Source organism: Zootermopsis nevadensis, unplaced genomic scaffold, assembly GCF_977971745.1.
Source record: "Zootermopsis nevadensis isolate Lab colony 2312 unplaced genomic scaffold, Znev_1.0 Znev_ptg000020l, whole genome shotgun sequence".
NCBI lineage: Eukaryota > Metazoa > Arthropoda > Insecta > Blattodea > Termopsidae > Zootermopsis > Zootermopsis nevadensis.
Window position 1 is genome coordinate 10,568,107 of NW_028259152.1, and position 22,395 is coordinate 10,590,501.

The 22,395-nt window shown below is 36.5% G+C and overlaps 1 protein-coding gene across 5 annotated transcripts in view; it reads left to right on the forward strand.

The window, feature by feature from the left end:
* dac (dachshund family transcription factor) overlaps window positions 1-22,395 on the forward strand; it is a 457,012-nt gene that overhangs the window by 289,269 nt on the left and 145,348 nt on the right. For 3 of the 5 annotated variants that reach the window (XM_087351712.1, XM_087351710.1, XM_087351711.1), the window contains exons 5-8: window positions 6,851-6,927; window positions 7,099-7,155; window positions 9,990-10,151; window positions 12,774-13,028. In XM_087351712.1, the coding sequence (XP_087207838.1) occupies window positions 6,851-6,927; window positions 7,099-7,155; window positions 9,990-10,151; window positions 12,774-13,028 (551 nt within the window). The remainder of the gene's footprint in view (window positions 1-6,850; window positions 6,928-7,098; window positions 7,156-9,989; window positions 10,152-12,773; window positions 13,029-22,395) is intronic. The other 2 variants (XM_087351713.1, XM_087351714.1) reach the window with 1 other exon arrangement.

Below are 22,395 nucleotides of genomic sequence, written 5' to 3' on the forward strand. Positions count from 1 at the left end.
TCGTACGTGCAGAATAACAGTTATAATTTATTTTGTATCCCAGAAAATGAATTGCATATCAAAGAAGCATTAATTGAATGTACTCCGATGAACAGGAATCTCTAGCAGTTAAGTGTCTGAAAATCTCTGGTAAAATTGTTCGTATGGGCCATATTTTTATTTCGTATCTCTTGTGTCAAGTATAATTTATACCTTACATTAATGTCATGCTTTTCTTATTTCTTTAACCGGTTATATGGGTCTGGCTTCTGCATTTATACAACATATTGTTTCGTGCTACACCGCAGACCTACCTATGTCATAAATCTACTCCTTTTCACTACCTTTCTGGTGTTTTAAATACATAGTCTCTCATTTAACGAGACGTTGAAAGAAATGGTTGTTGGATTCTCTCTTTTTTTCTTTTCTACGACGCAACATTACATTGTAACAATACTGAACCTTTTATAGGTGTGTGTATGTGTTTTTTGACTGTGTTTATAAACAAAACCCTTCACTCATCCAATAAACAAGTGTTTAAACTTGCGTCCTTTCATTGTTTGTAAATTGCAGTGCATGGGTCAGTAATTAATTTGACCCCCTTCGTATCCCACCCTTTGTCGTCTGAACCACGGCCTGCTAGATCTTGTTTGAAGCTGTGACCATTGACTGCTGTCATCCACCTGCTTGATGCTTGTTCTGGGATGTCATACAACGCAATCGGCATGCGAGTGGAGGGTGTAATTAGTCTATGGATCTCAGGAAGATAGAACCTGCCAGATTTCCCAGCCATGGTTTATCATACCACAAAACACAGGGGAATACTACTTTTAATTAGGTCTCTGTAAAACAATAAAGAATAAACTATAAAGTTAAAAGTAACAAATGCTTTGCCACACTTCTTTCCTGTATTTAATTCCACAGTATCAGACTGTTAGACCTATTGGTGTTTTTCATTTGTTCGTTAGATGATCGACTTCCTTTTTATACAGTTTATGTAAAAACGAAATTATAAAAATGTGCAATACTCTGATTCTGAAAAGTGTTGTTTATCAGTTGGCAATGCCTAACATACTTAACGGTTTGTAGCTATTCAATGTTTTACGTGATATAAAGAATGACGTACAGTAGCTATTGGTTCAAAAAGGGGAAATTGTGCTGATGTTCGCAATGGCAACAGTAATAATGAATTCTAATGGAACTTGCAGCGGATAGATGCTTGTTTTTAGTCATGAAAGGCATCGAGTTTAAGATCAACTCCGCCTGCTCAACCCACCCTATCGCCTGACTTTTATCGTGTTCCTAGTCGCATGGTTACTTACCCTCTTCAAGAAATACAAACTCAGAACCTAGAACACAATTTCCTTTCCTCTTTAGAAAAAATACGGCAACTTATTTTATTTTTATGTTTTCATCGTAATTAACAGTTTTTGTTGCTGAATAATTAGAAGCTTTCTGTAGCCTGAAGATTGTTGTCTTTCGGGATCTTGCCCGTGTAAGCTGGTAGATATTGACTGGGGTTTCAAAAGAGCTTATTACCTCCATCGTCAGGGTCAGACTACACGGTGCATCATACCAGAAGACAGCCATTATCATACCGTTGTCATGAGAAACCCAAATCTTACCTAACCTGTGGCTTATTTATTTGAACTATGTTTTCATGTTGGCTTACTTTTATACGTTTAATTGCTGTCACAGACGTCTAGAATTTTTCAGTAACTTCGGCTGGCTGGGGAACCCCCTTGTGGGAAATTCCCTACCAGCCATGCAAACACGCGGGGATTTGACCATGATGACGTTATCGAATCACCAGATAGTCGTCTCCAGGCACTCCGTCCATGCATTGGCCATTTACCTCTGAAACCTTTGACGTCACTGCTGCCTGTCAGGAAGGTCAAAGATAAAATTCAGGCAAAATCTTCATGACTGTTATTTTCTGCGCAATTTTGGTAATCAAGGTAGGTCATGGCATGTTTTTAGGGTGAAGGAAGGTGATTTATACAGAATTTTGTTGCGGAACATACTTTATGGAAATGGAAGTAGATGAGCGGATGCCAATGGAACAAACTGTTCTGCATTTGCCACACATAAATATAGAATTCTGATATTCATTTTATAATCTAGACATTAGGATACGTTCCACTGATTAACTAAGGAAAAAGACGAACACTGTGGAGGCTTAACACCACTAAAATCGGAGTCCTGATTGGAGAACATTCAGCCCCTGTCACAACAGATTTCCTTAAAATTATTTTTTATAGATTCTTACGATCTCGTTCATATGCGTTGCTTGTCTGCATATTCAGTCTATCGTAACTTAAATCTCGCTCTTGTAACAACACTAACTGATTAGTATAAACTACTATGTTCCTTGTTGTGTAATTAATATTCTAAATTGCTGCCACACCTTACTTTTCTTAAGCCCTTATATTTTCCTTAGAATTTTGTTTCCATTCGCTTGTCACTTACACCTTTCCTTCAAAGTAGGATAACTCAACTTTAAGGTCCAGTAAGTAACATTCAGAGTTCAATTTTTAAATGTTACTTGCTTAAATTTACATCCGGAGTCGTTTTAGGCTAATGGTATGCCTGGGACCCTTAGGGCGAATACTGAATTGAACCTTAAAATATGCCAAGGTTATTTTCTCCTTTCTGTTCATCATTCATAATAACTATATCATTCCACTTTGTATGACGTATTCAGTTGAAAATCATTGATAAATCATCTCACAATCAGTTAATGCAAAGTGTCAAATTTCACACCCATGCGAAGGTTCTGGAAGGTTCTTTTGGAAAGCACAGACCTGTAACTTTGTTTTTATGCGTAATTATTTCACGTTCCATCTGCTTTACTCCCGAGGAAAGTGTCCACGGTTGACGTTAAATGAGAAGCGGACGGAATGTAAATAATATGTGGGTCTATATCAATCAGAACAGGAGCGTACAAAGAGTGTTGGGAGTGGAACGAAGAAAAGAGAGGGTTAATGGTAACTGCTGTCTGTGTGGGGGCAGGGGGGCAGGGGGGGCAACATTACCTTTTCATTCTCTGTCTAGTTTCTTCACTCTAACAACGCCAGCCCCGGTTCAATCTTCAAGTCTGAATGCGTGGTAAAGGAGAAAAAAAATAGAAGTCTAATTTAGCATCAGGATAGGACCTGAACTCCGACTAATTAACAGGCTTAAAACTATGTAGCCTTTCTCTGTCTCTCTTCCTTTTTTTGTGTCTTCTTCCACGAGATCATCTTTTCTTTCAAGGCGGGCGAGAACAGCTAATTTGAAGCAGCTCAGATAAGCGGCAATGAAGAATCCACACAGAACAAGTCAGAGGTGATTGTTGTCTTACATTGTTACGTAACGTGAGTTTAATGAGGAGACGATGAGAAAGGACAACAGCCGAAGGGGATTTGGCTTTCAATTTAGGACTGGAAACTGCTTCTTCTTTCTTCTAGTTTGATTCTCTTCGCCACGATTAGATCCCTTTCTCGAGGTGTTAATTTATGTAGCATTCTTCTTCTTTCTGATCAAATTAGGCCTTTTCTTGATTCCTATAAACTATCACAGGGAAATTCCTATCGAATTATTATGATCACAACATTTAAATGGAAATGGACGTGTCTTCATAAAAGACTTGGTGATGATAAATAACAGTTTGTAATTGTAATCAGCTTTAATTTCTCGGTTTTGGAGAATCGCATTTTGAAAAGCAGTTTATATAAAGGTTATTTCTCGTCGTAGTTATTATGGGTTATTTGTAAAATGTTTATATATTAGCTTATGCCTGTCCCTTTGTATCCATGTTTAATCTTCAAAACTACTCAATGCATTAATACATATTTTATACAAATTATTGCCATATAAGAATGTACATCTACCGGAGATTCTCATGCCTGACGTGACCAAATCTGATGAAATGCTGCCCTGTGGACTTCGTCTACAAAATTCGTCTGATCAAGCCCCCACAAATCCCAACATTCATACCAAAGCCACAGTTTCTTAGATTCCCCAAGTACAAGAAGCCATTGTGGGCCTATTATAAAATGCATTAAAATGTTTTCTCCATTAGTTTATTCCTTTTCTTAAAAGCATTTTCTCATTAGTATTGTGCTTTATAGTGTGATGGCGAACCAACCCCACAAAATCACCCCCTTAAACAAAAAGAAACACCCCGGACGTGGAAGGCAAAAGGCAGGACGAGGTACTTTAAAGCACTTTTACCTACTTATGTATTCCTCCGCCGGATGTTTGTGTGTGTGTGAGTGTGTGTGTGTTAGATTCATCTGTATCATACGAAGTGTGTGAGAGAGATGGCGGAGCTATATTCTTAGTTGATGATTTCCACTGAAGGCAGCAGCAGCAGCTGAGGCTGGCAAATGCAAGCGATAATTCTTCATTTATTGCACGAGTTTCGTATCCAGGTTTTTACTTTATAGCAGCTTGGTATCAGCCATCCGAAACTATTATTCTTTTCTCTTTCCCCCGAGAATTCCCTCAGGATTGCTTCGCTGGAGATCTTTCACAAATGTGGAATGGGAAGAGAGGCTTACAACATTTAGTAGACACTGCATTGTGTGTGTGTCAGATGGGTTTCGCGGTTAATTCTTCAGAGAGCCAGAAACTTTATTTATTAGCAGGGACTGATGTGAAATAAGGAGTGAGTGATATAATACTTTCATATGTTTCTAGTCAAGAAATTCAAGCGAAGTTATAAATACGTCTTGAAATTCAACTATGGAACATGAGAGAAAATGCAATGTTATATTGAAATTTGCTTCTGAGGGAATTACAAGGGACCTGAAAATGTTTCCGTTGCGGATGGGTCATTGTTTTTCACGTGACAGAAAATTTTACGTGCGATGTGAAATAAATTGAAAGTTAGAGGTTCATATTAATTATAAACCAATATTGCAGTAGTATTGATCTCTGTGGGTCTTATATTTTGTTTATTTTTTACGTTTCTCTTTTTTCTCCCTTCCTTCCTCTTTATTCCCATCCTTTCTTGTTCTTAATTTATTTTACATTCCCTCATGTGTTTCTTTCGCACTTTAACACATTATTCTGCTCATGTCTTATTCACGGTCGGGCTTAATTATTTTACATTTGTGACAGGAAATTCGAAAATGTTTCTGGTTGTGCGGTAGTGTAAAAACTGTACTCAAACAGAAAAATGAAACCATAAACACAGATTCCGACCCTATATACTATGCCTAGGTACACTTGGTTTTGAAGCAGGTTGGTCACTAGAGACCTCGATTCACCTCGGTTGATCGTCACTTGTTTTGGAGCTGCCGTGGCTTGTACAGGGGTTAAAATGTCCCCCAGAGTCTGCATACCCCATACCTCACACTTTCTGCTTATTGGAGGTTAACATGTGTGTAGGTTTTCACGTACTATAAGCAAATTGTGTTATCGGAGTTTTGAGGCAAATAAAGTGCCCATTAAACACATTCCATTTTGATTATGATTTATGAAAATTGCTTCGTTCAGACGCAGCAAATTCATAGGGATGCAGCTTATGTTTTAAGGGACAATTTGTTTCCTTCTGTTTGTCGCATTATAATGGCGTGAAATTAGCCCATACCCTTCATTACCGACCACCCTCATGATCTAAGGAAATATTTCACACCATTGTGAGCCTAATATTCATATAGCATAAGACCTATATTAGTATGAAATTTAACTGTGGAATCATGACCTATTTCAAGTCACTGAATTGATTTGCGTAGTTATGCCCTATATTAAATTCATTGGTCCATAATTTGGTTATCAGCGTCATTAGATCAGACAAAATGCTAAACCCCTCGTTATATAACAGAGCAGAATGTTTGTTAGCGACGTGTGAAGATTTTAGGAATTAACCATTGGGACGTAAATTCACGATGCATTGCACAAATTCAAACAGTGTTTACATCACATCAAGGACAATTATCCATTGAGCTATTGCGAAATATTACAGTAAAAATTTCCCACCTGCTACCTATAAAAGCAATAAATACTTAGTCATGGCTGCACATGTGAAATTGTTTGCGAATGAGAAAACGTGACGTGATGTAGGCGCGTTATTGGATTCACTGAGTGTTACGTAATCACTGTCTTCTGTTATTTCTGTAACGCACAGTTCACACATCATTTAACTGTAGTTGCTTAGCGGAAATATTGTTCCCTCACAGCCTGCTATCTTCACCCCGGTTCTACTTTTCATTTTTCCATCTCTCAACCTGAAACAACTCACTCATTCGTTGTGTCGGCTTTCAGATAAAAGTTGGCTCTTGTTTGCTAAAAGTGATAGATAACATATGGCGGCGATATTGATACATTTGGCGCTACTGGTTTCACAATCATTTACACTGTAATGTTAGTTCTGGAAAAGATTACATTTCCAGCTGATATGGAATCTGGGAAGATCTCTCTCTCTCTCATTTTTTTAAGAAGGGAGGATTCTGGAAATATGTTCGTCAGTTTGGAGCAGGCCTACATATTTTTTTACTATAAAACGAAAACAGTTTTCTTTAAAGAAAAAAGATCAAAGCGCTAGAATCCGGTCTATGTGTTCCTAACCTTGGCACTAGATTGTGCTAAGTGATTAGCTTTACGCTCCAGCTAATTTACGTCCACGAAATCTGCCTTCGACAAACATTGGCTAGGATGCTGAAGAAAACTGCAAATACAGTTACAATCTCACAGAAAAATAAATGTAATTAATAAAAACTTTGGCAAAATATGTTAATAACTAAATCAGCTTAGAAGTATGGTATTGAGATGAGTATACGTCAAGCACTGTGTTTTTGTGTGCGCCGTATTTTAATTTCGTCAGAAATATAACTATTTTTTGGTTTTTCCATATATGTATTAACTGCCACAATTCTTGTTGCAGGTTACGCGAGGAACGAGGAGAGGCGGAGAGAGCCCTCGCTCTCGACCACAAAGTTCGAGACCTCAGCTCACAAAACGGTAAGTCAAACCCTGTGCTGAACAGTTTTAATAATATCCAGTATTAAGAACGGGAAATTTATTTTAATATCATCTCGGATTCGGTATGAAAGCTCGCGATTTATGTGTAAAGTGTTTCAGAATTTAGGTTTTATTGTTTAAGAATTTGAAATTATCCTTCTTTTCGTTTAGGCTCTACTCTCTGCACGTTCTCAGGGACTATTGGACACTGGAGGCCTTCACATCAGTGTATGAATTTTAGTAATTATTAAATTAATTGTTACTTACTAATTATTAGTTTAGAAATTTATAATTTTCTAAGTACTCCTCTGTTACATTTTTTATGTAAAATGCAGATAGTATTATTAGTATTAATATCACAGTTTTATACTATTATTTATTATGTAGAGAGACCTTATTTCTGGTGTAATAACATACTTGGAGGTTTAAGAAAAGAACATGCTGTTGCAGAGGATTATTTAGATCATTTCTATTAATTTATGTTTCTAAAAGAACATTGTTTTGAAACCGATGTTTAGTGTACCGTGGTATTTAAGTGACTCAGATATTTGGTTTCAATTTGTTTTTAAAAAAGCACTGATACAATTTCCGTTTCCAGTAGTTTGATTTTCTTACAGGTACGGCCAAATATTCTCGATTCTTTCTGATGTAACTTTTACTTGATTTTAATCCCAAGGCATCTTATGTCCATTTAAATTTACTTTCTTCCGATTTGTTTATAATCAGAATTTGGTTTATTATTATTGTTATTGACGTGAATGGAATTATTATTATTCCATCTATTCACCATTTTATACTGTATTTACTTCTTTGTACCTGAGACAAACCTTGCCACTGAGGTACATTATTTTAGTACGTGTTACATGTACTGTATAGTTTTATTGTGAGGAATGACTATATATATTTACATCAGCGTCTTTCGAATGATGTATGATGATCCTAGAATGGCAGTTTTCTAAAGTTCCCTGATGTCATGTTCGCTCGGGATGATGGCCAAATATTTTTTGAGTGACTTGGAGACAGTTCCAGTTGCTCCTATAATTATTGAGATTACTTTTGCTTTCACTTTCCACATTCGCTGTATTTCAACGAGAAGGCCCTTGTATTTCAAGATTTTATCAGCTTCTTTCTTAATTACATTTTTTATTATTATTTTATCGGCGACATTAGTGTGCCAGTAGGGTTCACGTTTTGTAATTTCAACTTTGATTACTGTCATTTTGATAGGATTTGTTTATTCTTCCTTGTCTATTTTCAAGGCATTAAGTTAGTTAAAGATACACGGTAATTATTTCTGTCAGATAATACATTTTATTATACACACAAACCACGCAGAAAAAGGTAAAGGAAGAGATAAATTTGTCCTTGGTGCTTAAATGCCGTGTAGATGTATGGAGGAGTTTAAGTTTACCTCCACGCATTCTTAACCTTGGCGTTAGAATTAGCTTTGTTGCTACGGCTTGAGTGAATGAGATAGGTAGAGTCTATGAAAGAAAAACAGCAGAGACCTGTTTATTGTCCCATCCCGAAAATAGTTAACAGGACACAATAACTCGACTAAATGTGGTACGATATTCTAAGAAACATTTGATTCATAATTATTTCTTGTTACGATGCAATTGTTAGAATACAGACAATAATTCATTTTAAAAATGAACACGAAATTAACTAAAGTTTTATTCCACTGTCCTTCTAAGAAACAATGTAACCAGGTAAATTCTTCTACTTTAGTGTTGTCAGGTCCTGGAATAAATCAGACTTTTGTTCAATGTGAGAGTGAAGTGTCCAGAACATGAGCTGAAGACTAGAAATCAAAGAAAACTAGATATTTATAATACGGTTTGTTTAAAAAAATTTATACAGTAGAAAACATTTACATTTGTTTACAAAACGTAAATGCGAATTATGTCTTTAACTTGTAATCACTTGTATATAGTAAACAACTGGCATAAATTCATGCTTCTATCTGCACAACTGTTACCGTGTTGCCAGTCTGCGTATTGCAAGCTTCCGACTTTATATCTACTGTACGGGGAGTTTTTGAACATCCAGTGCAATAAAATCTGGAAGATGTAATTGATTATGGTGTCAACTGGAAAGAAGTAACTCAGGGTGGTTTTCAATGGCCACCATTATGAACTTAGTGTTGAACTCTTATGTTCCAAAAAAAAAGCTTTGTTGTCCAGTTATGTAACGTGCCAAATAAACCCCTGCATCATGAATTTACTTAGCTTCTGGCAATTTGTCAAGTTGAGTAGCCATATCGACGAAATTGCTCTTGGTTGGGCATGCGGAGAGAATGACCGAAACAATAAATGTATACAGAATATTTCCATAGGAATAGTTTGAATTCAGGGCAAAGGGGAGTGGGTGGAACTGGCTCAGCAAGGTGGTATTTTGTGTTAACTGTTGAACTGTTGAGTTCTAGTACTGTCAAAGGACAGAAATAGTTTATGTTGTTTATGAAATGTTTGAAATCGACTAATTTAAACACATTATTTGTAATTTTATGGCCCTTTTGTTTTAATTTTATTAGAGTGTGTCAAAACCTGATTTTGTATGCTACCTTCTAAACCAACTCGATATTTTTACTCACCACTGCAAGAATTGTTCATCTCCTGCTAACGGGAATAGACCCAACGTCCGAAACGTCTCTTGTATTATGCCAAATATACCTCAGAAAAATGGATACTGTCCAAGATTACTATAGTGCAGTGTTTTTACAGTAAGAAACCTTTAAAGCGTCACTTAATTCAGCAGTATACTGACACTATCAGACCAGTTATTTTAGAGTATATTTCCCCTTAATACACTATTTGTTAGTGCGTTAAACTAGATAGGTGGAATGCATATTATAATACCGGTACACCACAGATTACAGATAAAGTTTTGATTTTCTCTAAAATATCAGAACGATTAAAGGTTATAATTTTGTCGATTGCATAAAGCCCAAAGTCGATCCGTCGCAGAACGGAGCTCAGTTTATATGTCGGACTAAGAATATATAGCACATTTTATATTATTTTCTTCAGAACTGAAGGGAATGTTGTTTCTGTCGGCAGGCTCTTCTTCGAATGGGCACAGCCCAGTTCTGAACCTGTCCAAAAGCGGGGGCGGATCAGGGGGCGAACACTCGGGCAGCGAAGCGGGCCACACGGGGCCAGAGGACGATGAAGATGATGAGAACGTGAGCGACGCAGATGAAGATGACGAGAAGGACCAAGGTAAGGAGAAAACGAGTAATTACTAGAGACCATTAACACTGCAGAGACTTGACGTCACAGCGGTGAAGATTTCGACTGTGGTCATCTGGGTTGTGACACCACGTGGTCTTGCAGGTTACAAACACTCTAGAGGAACGTACTGCGTCCATTTTTAGGTATCAGTCGAAACATTAATCGTTAATCTAGAATAATCGTAGAATAAACTAAACAGTCTATGTGATAAATTTTAAAGTGGAACTTTCGCTGTCCCAGACTTAAGGAACAAGCGGTGTTGTGCAACCTAGTAATTAGGGGCAGGTGAAAGAAGGAATCCTCTTGGATTAGCACTTTGTACACTAGAATTTCTTTGTGTTGTGTCTTGTTGTGGTTTTTTTTGTCAAGAAAGCTGATTCTCTAATTGAGTTTATAACTACACAAACCTGGAGATGGAAATACATATTTATTTGTCTGTCCATAATTTATTATCACATTTTTTGCCATTTGTTTCTAATATGAGTTCATACATTAAAATATTTTTATTCTTATTATTTACTAGTTCCCTTCGTATAACAAGTGAACCTTTACGAAGTTTTTCTTTTCAATTTATAACCTAGTTTGTGGAACTATCGGCATCGGTATTTTAAAGATAACTTTGTATGAAGAACAGAAAAAGAGAAAGAAATTGCTTATTGAAATGATAGCCTTCGTGATCTCAAATAATAAACAACGTCTAGTAAGACATCTACCAGCCAGCTAGACCATACTTCATTGCTGACCGAATTCACAGCACAGGCTTCGTGCGGGAGATGCAACCGGTGAGATTTATGTCTGGACCATGTATTCATTCGTTTCGATTCTTAATAATAAAATACAAACATGTATCTTGCATGACGTATAGAGGTACCAGTATTATCAATAATTACGTTAGTTGTATATCCAAAGAAGTTTGTACAGACAGCAACGTTTATTTTAGATTCCTACTGCTGAGATTTGGCACTTTATGACGTAAATTAAAAAGAAAGTTATTGTTTTTTGCTTTGCATAGTTTTAAGGTGAATGGTAAGTCGTATACCTCTTCCACACGTTTGAGGTTTCTCTGGAAAAGGGGACCGAAGAAAACTTCGCAAATTATGAACAGTTCATCGTACAAAAATTTAAAATGACATTATATTCGATGTACTGAATATTTAAATAAATATAACAAACACATTTTCTTGGTAATGCAGTGTGATACCGGTAATGTAATTAACGATGCGTTAGTAATGTTTGAATCGGCTCTATTATAAAAATTGTGTCTACTTCAAAAGAAAGACCAAGTGAAACCGCAATGAAAAATTTAAAATACGTTTTTCGACATCATTTATCACTTCGAGATACTAATATAGAAAAATTTTGCAGGCATAAAATATAAATGCAATTATTATTTTTTAGAATCTTATCTTTATATCAATCTGTCTTCACGTTCGTTTCATGAGCATTGCGCCGATAAGCAGACAGATTTTGTTTATTAAAGTGTAATAGTGCCTTACGAACAGGAGACTGAATATTTTCGATTGGAATGAAATCGGTAATTTTCAAAACCGCATGAGACCACTTTTAAAAAGAGTGTAGTTATTACTAAAATAGAAATCACCAAGGATAAATTCATCGTTTCATACACCAGACTATGTCTTTACCGTGCGTAGGTAGTCTGCACAAGCTTCTGTTTCCTGTAGAATAATGTGAGTTCTTCTCTCATATTAATTTATTGCAAGATTTAAGTTTAGATTTTGGCCATAAAACACCGAAATCTACAGTGATTTAAATAGGTCACTCCAGCAGTGAAAATATACACATAAGCACGTGAGTTACGCAGTGTTTCTTCAGTATTTTGCGGGGGCTCTGAACAACACTAGTCCAAAGATAACTTTACCTTATAACTCTAGATGTAAGAGATTTTAATGAACTGTAACTGTATGAAGAAAGTAGATACTTGCCAGTTATTGTTGAAGAAAAAATTAACTGTAATATAAATAGTGCGTTTGTTAACACGTTTATTTAATTGTAAGCGAGTTTTTTGACTCGTGTGGTTTTAAAACGGCCGATTGAGTTGTAGTGAATGTCTAACATGAAATGAAAAAACTAGAGACAATGGACTGCTGAAAATTATATCAAAATGTGTCCAGAACGTTTTTCTGGGATTGAATCAATCATGTATGTAACATACATTTTCGTGTACATCGTAAACTACGCGCATGTATATTTAAATATTGATATCAGAAATCTAATTTACACTTTTCATGGCGGTAAAAAGCAGAGTTTATTCTCTTCGTAAAATATGATTAGACTCATAAAATAAACGTGATGACAGGACATGTAGCACGCATAACGAGGAGACTTGTTTTGAGGCCAATGTGTAGATGGAACAATTGTGTTAAATCGTTTTTACAGAAATAAGATGTGAACTGATTGCATCTGGTTTAGAATGATGCCCATTGGCGGGTTCTTGTGATCGTGATAACGAACTATCAACTTCATTAAAGTCTGAGGAAGTGATCGACCATATAAGCGACTGCCAGGCTCTCAAAAATTACCCTATTCCATATAGGAAGTTTGACTTTAAATTTTTGAACTTCCATACGTCGTTATCTGTCTGACCCGCAGCTGATCTAAGCGACGCTCCAGACATAGGCGGGTTGAACAGCGCCCCTGGCAGTGACTCCCAGCATGCCATCAACTACTCTACACTTGCTTCGGCGGCGGCAGCTGCAGGGGCGGTCGCGCCTGGTGTTGGGGTCGGTGTGGGGGTGGACCCCAGCATCTCTTCCACAGAGACGCTCCTGAGGAACATCCAGGGTCTGCTCAAGGTCGCAGCTGACAACGCGAGACAACAGGAGCGCCAAATTAACTACGAGAAGAGTGAGTACCCGCACAAAAGCTAGGCGATTGCCTTGTAGCTCGTAGTACCTGGTAGAAGTATTTCGATTCGCCAAGCAGAAGCATTGTTTTTGTTTGATTGTTTGTGAAACGAATAGTTGAATGAATTAGGTCGTGTCATGAAAGCATTTCGAATTTACCCACGGTTATATTCGTATAGACCCGCCGCGTTATGTATTAAATACCAAGCAGGAAAATGAAACGAAAAAATAAAACAATATTCCATCGTTTTATAAGAATTATTGGTGTTTCCTATTTTAAAATTGGATATTGATCCACTACGTTTTTCACTTAGCCACCTTTTTTAAGAGCTAATCCGATTTAGAAAGTTTTGGGGTGTTGAGGTGGTTAAAAGTCTTAAAATAATGGAACTTTGCTGTAAGAGTTGGTGGCACTGTAATCTTATTGTTGTTTCGTTTGTTATAACTTTATGAGAGAAGGTTTCTGTCTACACATGAACGTTTCTTTCTGTTCACAGATTATACTGCGATCAAAATTAACTTGAAGCCACAGCTTGCCATTTTTTAATAATAAGTTTCTTCATTAGCTTTGTGGAAACTTCGGTTTCTCTTACCACGTTAGTAGCTTCGCGTACTTAGGAAAAATCTACTGAGGATTATGTTTGGGAGTGAAAGAGACATAGGAAGAAAGAAACGTACAAAATGTGTTTAAAATACGCGTAATGAAGACTACATCATAATTGTTGCTGTTGTGAAAAACACTGTGCTATTATGACCGTTGAATCATGAGGATAAGAATTCTGTTCTTGTGGGTTTTGGCGCCGTGTAGACTCTCCGATGGATGACAGCATTTTGAAGAAACTCTCCTGCGAGTCTATACTGCGCCAAAACCCAGAAGAACAATATCTTCATCCTCACTGCCAGAATACCTCAAATCTCGCTAACAATATGATACTTTCGGGGCAATCACACGCGAGAAAAAGTGGCAAATACATGCAGAATCTTGTCAGGAAAACTGCTTGGGATATAACCACTTAAGTGAGCAGGCATATATGGAATGGCGATATTAAAATGAATTTTGTAACATTGTGTATAAACTGTGCTGTCAGCGGATACATTTTATAGCTGGATTGTGAAGACGTTAATAGGCCTTCGAGTTATAAACACAAATATTTGTGATTCGCTGAAGAACTGACAACTGTCTCAGAGGAAGTCTGCACATGTGGGTGGATAGATTTGTTTTAAAATGGATTGTAGAGAGTAATTAAACCTTACGTGGTGTGCCATTACTTCCAGACCCGTTCTGGGACACAATAGATTCCTGAGTTCTGTTCTTCGGTGGTAAGGTCAAAGGAGCGTAAAACTTTCCGCCCACCACCAAACGATGTTCAGGTTCAGAATGCACACAGCTTTTCTTCAAAGCGTCGTATATTACAGTAAGAATATTTGAATCCCGTGCCGCTGGAACTATGAAACGAGGCAACCGATGCAGTTTTCTCGTATAGCTGAAGGATTGTGCGGTGCCGCCACCAGAGTGAACTGCTGAGGCACGGAGTTTTATCGGATATTTCAAAAAGTTATTTTCTTTTACCAGTCACCAGATTATTTACATCGCTACTAGACCTCAGTAGCGTTTCGACAAAGAAATTATCGAAGGGCCGTTTTACGGTGCAATTTAAATAAGTTCGTAGTGACCTTCACCTTACTGAATGGTTTTGTTTGATTCTTTGTTTCTGGTAATGATGTCATTGTGTTGCATCTAGTAAGCACGCCTTGAAGCAAAAGCCAGTGCACAGAAACAGGCGTCCCATGACTCACAAACACAATGGAAGAAAATTGTCGTATGGCTTCTCTTGTGTTAATTAACGTCGCCAATTTAGGATTTAATCTCTAGACACGGCCATGGTCTGCTTTGTATTTATATGGCGCATACAGGCTAGCAACACTAGTGATTATTTGTAAAGTGTGACGTCATGTCGAATGCTATTTTTTTATTCGAGATGAAATGTTACTTTTATTTTTACAAGGCTGTAGTTATGGTCGAGTTTAAATGTACGTACTTTATTAACGTCTTGATTGATAAGCTTCCAGTAACAATGAGAAATCCATAATCGTTGTTCTGTATTACAGAGATCCAAGGTTAGTTTCATGGCTTTGTGTCGTCTAATCCGTCTGTAATTTTCTTTGGTTCTCAAATTTTTCAGTCAAATTATGAGACACAAGTGTCTTTTCCTTAAATAATTTATAAGACTTTTCATATGATTTATTCTACGAGATATCGGCCGACACCAATTCCTGAACTTACAAAGGGTAACACAACACAAAAAGAAACAATCCAGGCATATATCTACACAAGGACCGAGTTTCGATCTCAGCTTTACTTCTGAACTTTGTAACTCATTCTCCCTGCTTCGTGAAATTTAGAAAGAGATTTAATTACTTGTTTCTGTGTGGCCACGAAGGTTCGTTATTATATATGGTGACACTTAGAAACAAATTGGAGTGTCTCTTTCGTTCTGGTATTGTCATTTCACGGTTGAATCTGCCGAGTACTTTCAGTATCCAAAGATGAGGTTAGGCTGTAAAAATAACTCGATGTCCAGCACCAACGAAAACTCAAGATGTCACATCGAATTTTTGAAATGTTTCGACGTTTCTCCAAAAGGCTTCACAAAAACGTTTATTTTGTAAAGAATGACGCTCGTGTATATCAAGATCGACTCAATCTGAGACTGAAGTGTTGTTATTATTTGAGATTACGTGACACAAGGTTTGTTTGTATTGTTACATATTTTCTGTTAGTGAAGGAACTACAAATATTTATCTCAAATCAAGATGGGCATGCAAGTTTGAAATCTGTTTTTCTTCAATTATAAATTCCCCGACTTCAAAACAGAATTTACCTTTCTTTTCGAACGTGAATTTCCATTCTTAGCACTAGAAAGACTAATCGCCGAATATTGAATATATTAAAACGCGCTGCTTAAGTACACCTTATGAAATAAATCTTTTCTGGAAACCAGTACATAACTACTTTCAAATTAAACTTAATTACAAAATTACATCCCAGAATCTAGCGACACTGGAGAGAAATGCGTATGTAGATGTATAACGAATGTCAAACAAGAAAGCCGTCATGCTTTTTGCTTTAAAGCTCGTAGCTACTATTTTTCGGACCATAAATCTCTTATAATCTTTACATAATGCGCCATTTTCTTGTGGTTTGTTTGAAATGGAATAATGGTGACATAAGACCAAAAACGATAATTGAATTTTTGTTGATCGAACTTAACAAAAGCAGGTAACCGGAAAGGGGGCTACATTTCTATTAAAAGTCCTGTTTACCCAGCCCCTTTCTGTTCAAATCACTCAGTGTAATTCTTTGAAATTTAAAGACGAGCTTTCATTGCTTAACATTACGTACTCTGAGCTTACAACTTTACTTGGCAGGATTTTAATTTTTATCACTTGCAAATTTCTTAGCTCAGTAATCATTCTCCTCTTATTTGGTGTTGCAGTCAGATTTATTTGAAGACTTTAATTTTTATTATGGTGCATCATACAAATATAATTCACTTCAAATGATGATTGTAGGTAACGTTATGATTTTTGACAGAAAGTGGTATTTTGTGGTCTTCTCATACGTAATATAAAACATAAGGTCTACAAAATTTATTTCACACGTTTATCAACATGGTAAATATTTTTCAATATATGGGAACATGATATCTGATTCTGCGTAGGCCGTAATTATATTGGTTTTCACAACAATTAATTTGTAGGATTTGAGGTTTCCACGTAGGTGAATCTGAAGATACCTAGACAGATGAATAACACGCACAAAACATCTCATTTTTCTAGAAACCTTTCTTATGTTATCATTTAAATGTACTTCCCGTTCTCCGAATAGGATTATTCTTACACGTTTCCTGACAAAACGTTTGTATTAATTTTCATGTTTCCTGTGTCCTGCCCATATTTCACCTTCATTTAATAGCTTCAGTACTGTTAAATTAATTGCAAGGTACAAATTATAGAAACCATCATTTTGGAGGTCTAATTACCTTCATATTCTCATTAAGACCTTTGTATTTAGAGAGAAAATCCACATTTAGATTTTATAAGTTTTTGTAGGACTAACTATGGTCCTGACTGCAGGTTTCGTCTGTAAAAGGACCTCAATTTTCTCCCGATGCTTAATGCAAAGATTTGAACGCAGCCGTGGTTTTGCCAGAATAAAGAGATCTGTGGAAGCCTCCATTGCATCTTGTGGAATGCGACTCTATACTGCGTTCGTGGTTGCTAAGTCCCGTTGATTAGGGTTCTACGTGTGTGGTGCTCCATCTTTCTTGCAGCTCCCAAGAATTTTAACTCCCGTTCTGCGTAAATAGTAGAATCCTGTCGCCCTAATCACAAGACCATCTTTCAAAACGGTTGTGCATTTTTGGACTATTATTTCCATATTGTCATTACTTGTATCAGGCGCTACAAACTAACGAGAACATTTGTTCTGTCTCTTCTAAACCTTGTTTACCTTATTATTATCTTTTACTGTTTCATTTTTCTCTGTCTTTCTTTCTCTTTGCCTTCTCTATTCCTCTATTCATCCAATATCCGTTTGTGTACTGTGGATAATTTATAAATCCTTATTAAAGTCTTGGATCTTCAATAGGCCTCCGCTGTATTCACACGCTTACTGAGGAAACTTGGCATAATTTTAGCCCTAAAATTTGCACTGCAACCGGAATATTATAAAGTGTTAATACTGATAGCTAAATTTATTGAAATCTGAATTTTTTAAACTTTTATGCTTACAAAATTTTTCGCTTGCATGTATGACTGAATTTTGTTCCTCAGAGTGCCGAGGAGACAGTTTTCTGACGTGCCTCAATTGAAAATACCATCCACATGTAATAAATTTCACATGCATTTCTATTAAACTCGAAAACCACTAATTTTCTTTATGTCCATTCGTCTGTCTCTGTGTATATAGTAGCGGTGTGATTTTCATACTAAGTCTCATGGAAATCCGTCAAGACCAAATTACCACTAGAATTATTCAAAATATATAACCAGTTGAAGAAATAAGTGTTTAATAAAACTGTGACCTTCTTTAAGACTTGTAAATAATATAGAATCTCGGATAATGCACTGCGATAGCCATTAACATTCTTCTGACTCTAAGTTATTTTTATAGGAAAGCAAAATCGCATTCACAGTTGGGAGCAGTAGATCACTTTTGTAGCATGATCGGTAATAAAACGTAACTCGAGTCTAGTCAAACCGATAACGTCCAGCCATTTTATTACCAATTGTTTTACCACTGTAGTCTTGACATAACAACCGTCCTTCCGAAATGATTTTCGCATCAGAAATTCTTTGAGCTCAGCCGAAAGGAGCGTTGCGTTAGATGTTAATTTAAAAGAGGCACTGTAATCATTTAATTGTTATTCCAGTGGACCCACTTTTGTTTTCATCATATAACAACAACGACAATAATAATAATCTTAACATCCACAACATAACTCCAAGGTCGAAATCACAAACATTTAACTCGAACGCTCTTGGTAATCGAGCTAAATATCTGACAATAGATTCAAGCCTAACATAACCCTAAGAAGAAAGAAAGAAAGAAAAACGATATAATAATTAGAGTAATTAAGGGTTGTTAGCAAAGTTCGACTGTACAATGGCCCGACTGGCACAAGAAATAGAAGTCGTCTCAGAAATAGATGAAAAATTCAGTGTTTCGGTGAGAGTTGATGGAATGGGCTTCATAAACCTTAAATGCATTTATTTTAGAAAACATGATAATAGGTTGTGGTAACGAAAATTATGATAAGAATCAGGAAATTTTAGAAGACTAAGAAGAAAAGGTGAAGATGATATTAATGATTATTACAAAGATAATTGTTGTGAAGTTAGTGACTTTGCTGAAGAATGGAAAGGCAAAATAAAACTAAGAAAATAAATTGCTGAAAAAGAAGAATGTGTTTAAATTAAAAGGAGAAGAAGGAAAATGATAATTAAAATTCAAATAAAAAAGGATAAAGGAGAAGGAACGAAAATGCATTCATCCTTTGTTGCAAAAGACTTTTATGTAACTAATGTTTACAAATAGTGTGGAATGAAATGGGATAAACGATGACGAATTATGAATGTGAGCAAAGAATAAAAATTCCTATGCAGCATTCAACGTGAATGTCTAAAAATAATCATTATAAATGTAAAATTTATTTTGGTATTAAGCGTACCAGGGATGTGTAAAAGTGTCTCATGAAAGGAAAAATATTCTCAGTACCTTGAATTTTGTCTGCCTACTTGTTTTAGTTATTTTTTACGAACATTTTTCCATAATTTTGCTAATTTCGATTAAACTCTGTCTCTTAAAGAATGTCAATTTCAGCCAAGTGAACAAACAGACGACGCTTTCAGACACGTTGTTCGTTTTCCTTGGCGATGCAATTAGGGAGAAGCAGGCGTGAATCCACCCTCAGAGTCAGTAACGGAATGCTGTGCGTTACGGACGCAAGATGTCGTGATTACCTGTTAGAATCTTCTGCGTAAAACCATTGAGATTGGCTACTTTTAACGATTGTTGGAGGGTCACTTGGGTCACGTGGATCTTCGTTCTGACACGCACAAGATGAGGCCCGCACGTTTTCACGGTACAGTCCTTAGCAATTAAAACAGATCATATGTTACTTATTATTGCTCTCTTTTGAAATTAGTCTCCGCCAGCTTAGTCAGAGACACATCTTTGCTTCTTGATTGGATTTTAAGGCAAGAGTATGAAAGAAATAAACAAATAATCTTCGTTCATTAGTCCTTCCGAACGAATGCATGAATTACTTCTTTCAAATAAACCAACTAACTACGGTACAGTTTTACCACGGTGGTCTAGCGGTTAGAACGCTGGCCTTGTCATCCTGGGGTCTCGGGTTCGATTTCCGGCGGTGCCCGAATTTATAACTTGTGTTGGGCAAGGCCGTGGTCTAGGCAACACGGAGTTTTCCTCCGGGGGCTTCCTCGGTTTCTCCGTGGCATCCCAACAATTACTCCATTCACACACAAAAGAAGGCAATGGCAAACCACTTCTGGATCATCTGCCAAGAACGTATATGAACAGGTCCCAGTCCGAGAAAAGGATGGAAGGATCCTGTTCATATGGACCTGTCGTCAGACAGAACACTAAATAAAATTAATAAATAAATATCGGACTTAATCGTCATCCGGTTGGCATCTGTCTTCGCCTCGCAGGGACTTTTGAATCACTACGCATTTCCCATTTGTCTGACGTATTACTTCTTATTATGACGCTCCCAGAACTTCATTCGTTATATGCTTTAAATGCCCGAATAAATAACTCAGTATGTACAGTTGGCCAGTAAAAATATGGCAACTAAAGTTCATGGTCAGTTTACGGGCACTGCCATAATATTTGTCTGGAGGTAATGAGGAAAATAGATAAAATTATTGTAGCCTACTTCAGAACCGAGTACCAAAGCCGAGATTTCGCTAATTCGAAAGAAATGTTCTAACGACTCTCCAGCCACGTTTGATAAATTGTCTCTTAGGCAACAAATTATGAATTTGTTTTAAACTTGAAAGGGCTGTAACTGTTTAAATGAGCTTTGGAAAAAATAGACAAGTTAAATAGAATGGAATAAAACACTCAGTACTTCTCAGACATATTTAGGGAGTGGGTGTAGAAAACAAACAATAAACTGGCCAGCCATCAAAACACGGTATTCGGCTCTTATTCAAATTCCTTTCTCTCCTATTTCCTTCCATTCATTTTTTCTTCGTCGGTTTACCCCCCACTTCTTTACTGTCTCTAAAAGAATGAACATCTTTTATTGTAGAAGGTCAATTCTGTAAGCGACGGTGATGACCCTCCGATAAAAAAAAGTAACCGCGGTCAAGAGAAGAAAAAGGCATTCCGGTTTATAACTTAAACAAGAAATCTTATAAGGTTTTGCTGCCCATGTAATTAGTGTCGTGTCGTCACAGGTTTCGATGTCTCGATTTTATGATTTTACCTACAGTCGGTGTCATGTCGTTAGGTCTGTAGCGCGGTATTAATTAGCTGAGTCTTCGACTTAGTGACTTATTGACGCAGAATTTCTCACGAATCGTGTACTCACACACACACACAGACGCTGTGTGATGTTAGTAAACATTTATTCACTGGACCATACTTAATTTTAAATCAAAATGCAATAACATTTGAGTGTGAAATAATTATTAGATGGATTGATGCATAAATGAATGGGTGAAGAATTATATCGGCAGATGAATGGGAGGATGGGGAAGTAAATTAATAGATGATTTGGTGAATAATGGACGGACTGATAGATGAATTCGTTGATTGATATATGGATGAATCGATATAGTTTGTAAATAGATTAATGAGTTAATGGATGGATTGATACTTGAACGCTGTGAATATGTAGGTGAATGGGTGGTTAAGTGAAGGATATATTAATTAAATGGATGAATGATGAAATGAATGACAGGTTAAGTTTTTGATTTACGGGATGAGTTTATTGCTAGGTGGATAATTGGTTGGAGAGATGAATAGACGAGAGTTTGATCAGTAAGTAACGCGTATGCGTTGTGTATTTTAATTCGCTTTTAAATAACTGTCAAAGCACAATTTTGTATTGAATGAACCATATCGCCGTATTAGCAATGGGTCAATCACAACAGTTCCACTATGCGATGCGAACTTCAACGTATTTTATTCAGGCTTGTCTGCAAATTATCAAACGTTGCTGTGATCACTCAGAATTAATAGGTCGTGGAGTGATAGGTTGACCAGTAAATAATCAGTTGGACAGGATACGAATGGAAACGGGCTTGGCCTAATTTAAGGTAATATCCCGAAATTTGCGTGGAAGGACTTCAACATATTTCATCAGGAAGTATTAAAATTATTTATTCTTAAAAAAGTTTAATATCTCTACGAAAATTCTAATTGTTGCTGTATTACGTATGAAAACAGAACTTTATCCGTGATGCAAAACACATGCGCATATGTACATACATGAATATGTCAATTTTAATAATATTATGATATAAAAGTAACTACAAGAATTGCATCAACAAATTATGAAATAAATTTGCCCGAATTAAGCCCTTGGGGCTATCGCAGGAACAAACTGTTGCAAAATGGAAGGTCCTACCCCTTGGCAATAATCTTTACAACAGCATACAACTGGCTTCTTCAGTTAAATAATTAACACAAAAAATTATTTGTATTTAGTTTGAAATGAATGGCTTCGGTACATTTAGAAGTAAGTGAAATGTCTGACCAAGCGAATCAATAAAGCATATTTCTTCTTGAGGAGCTGATTGTCGCTCAGCTAGTTAAGAAAATCCTTAAT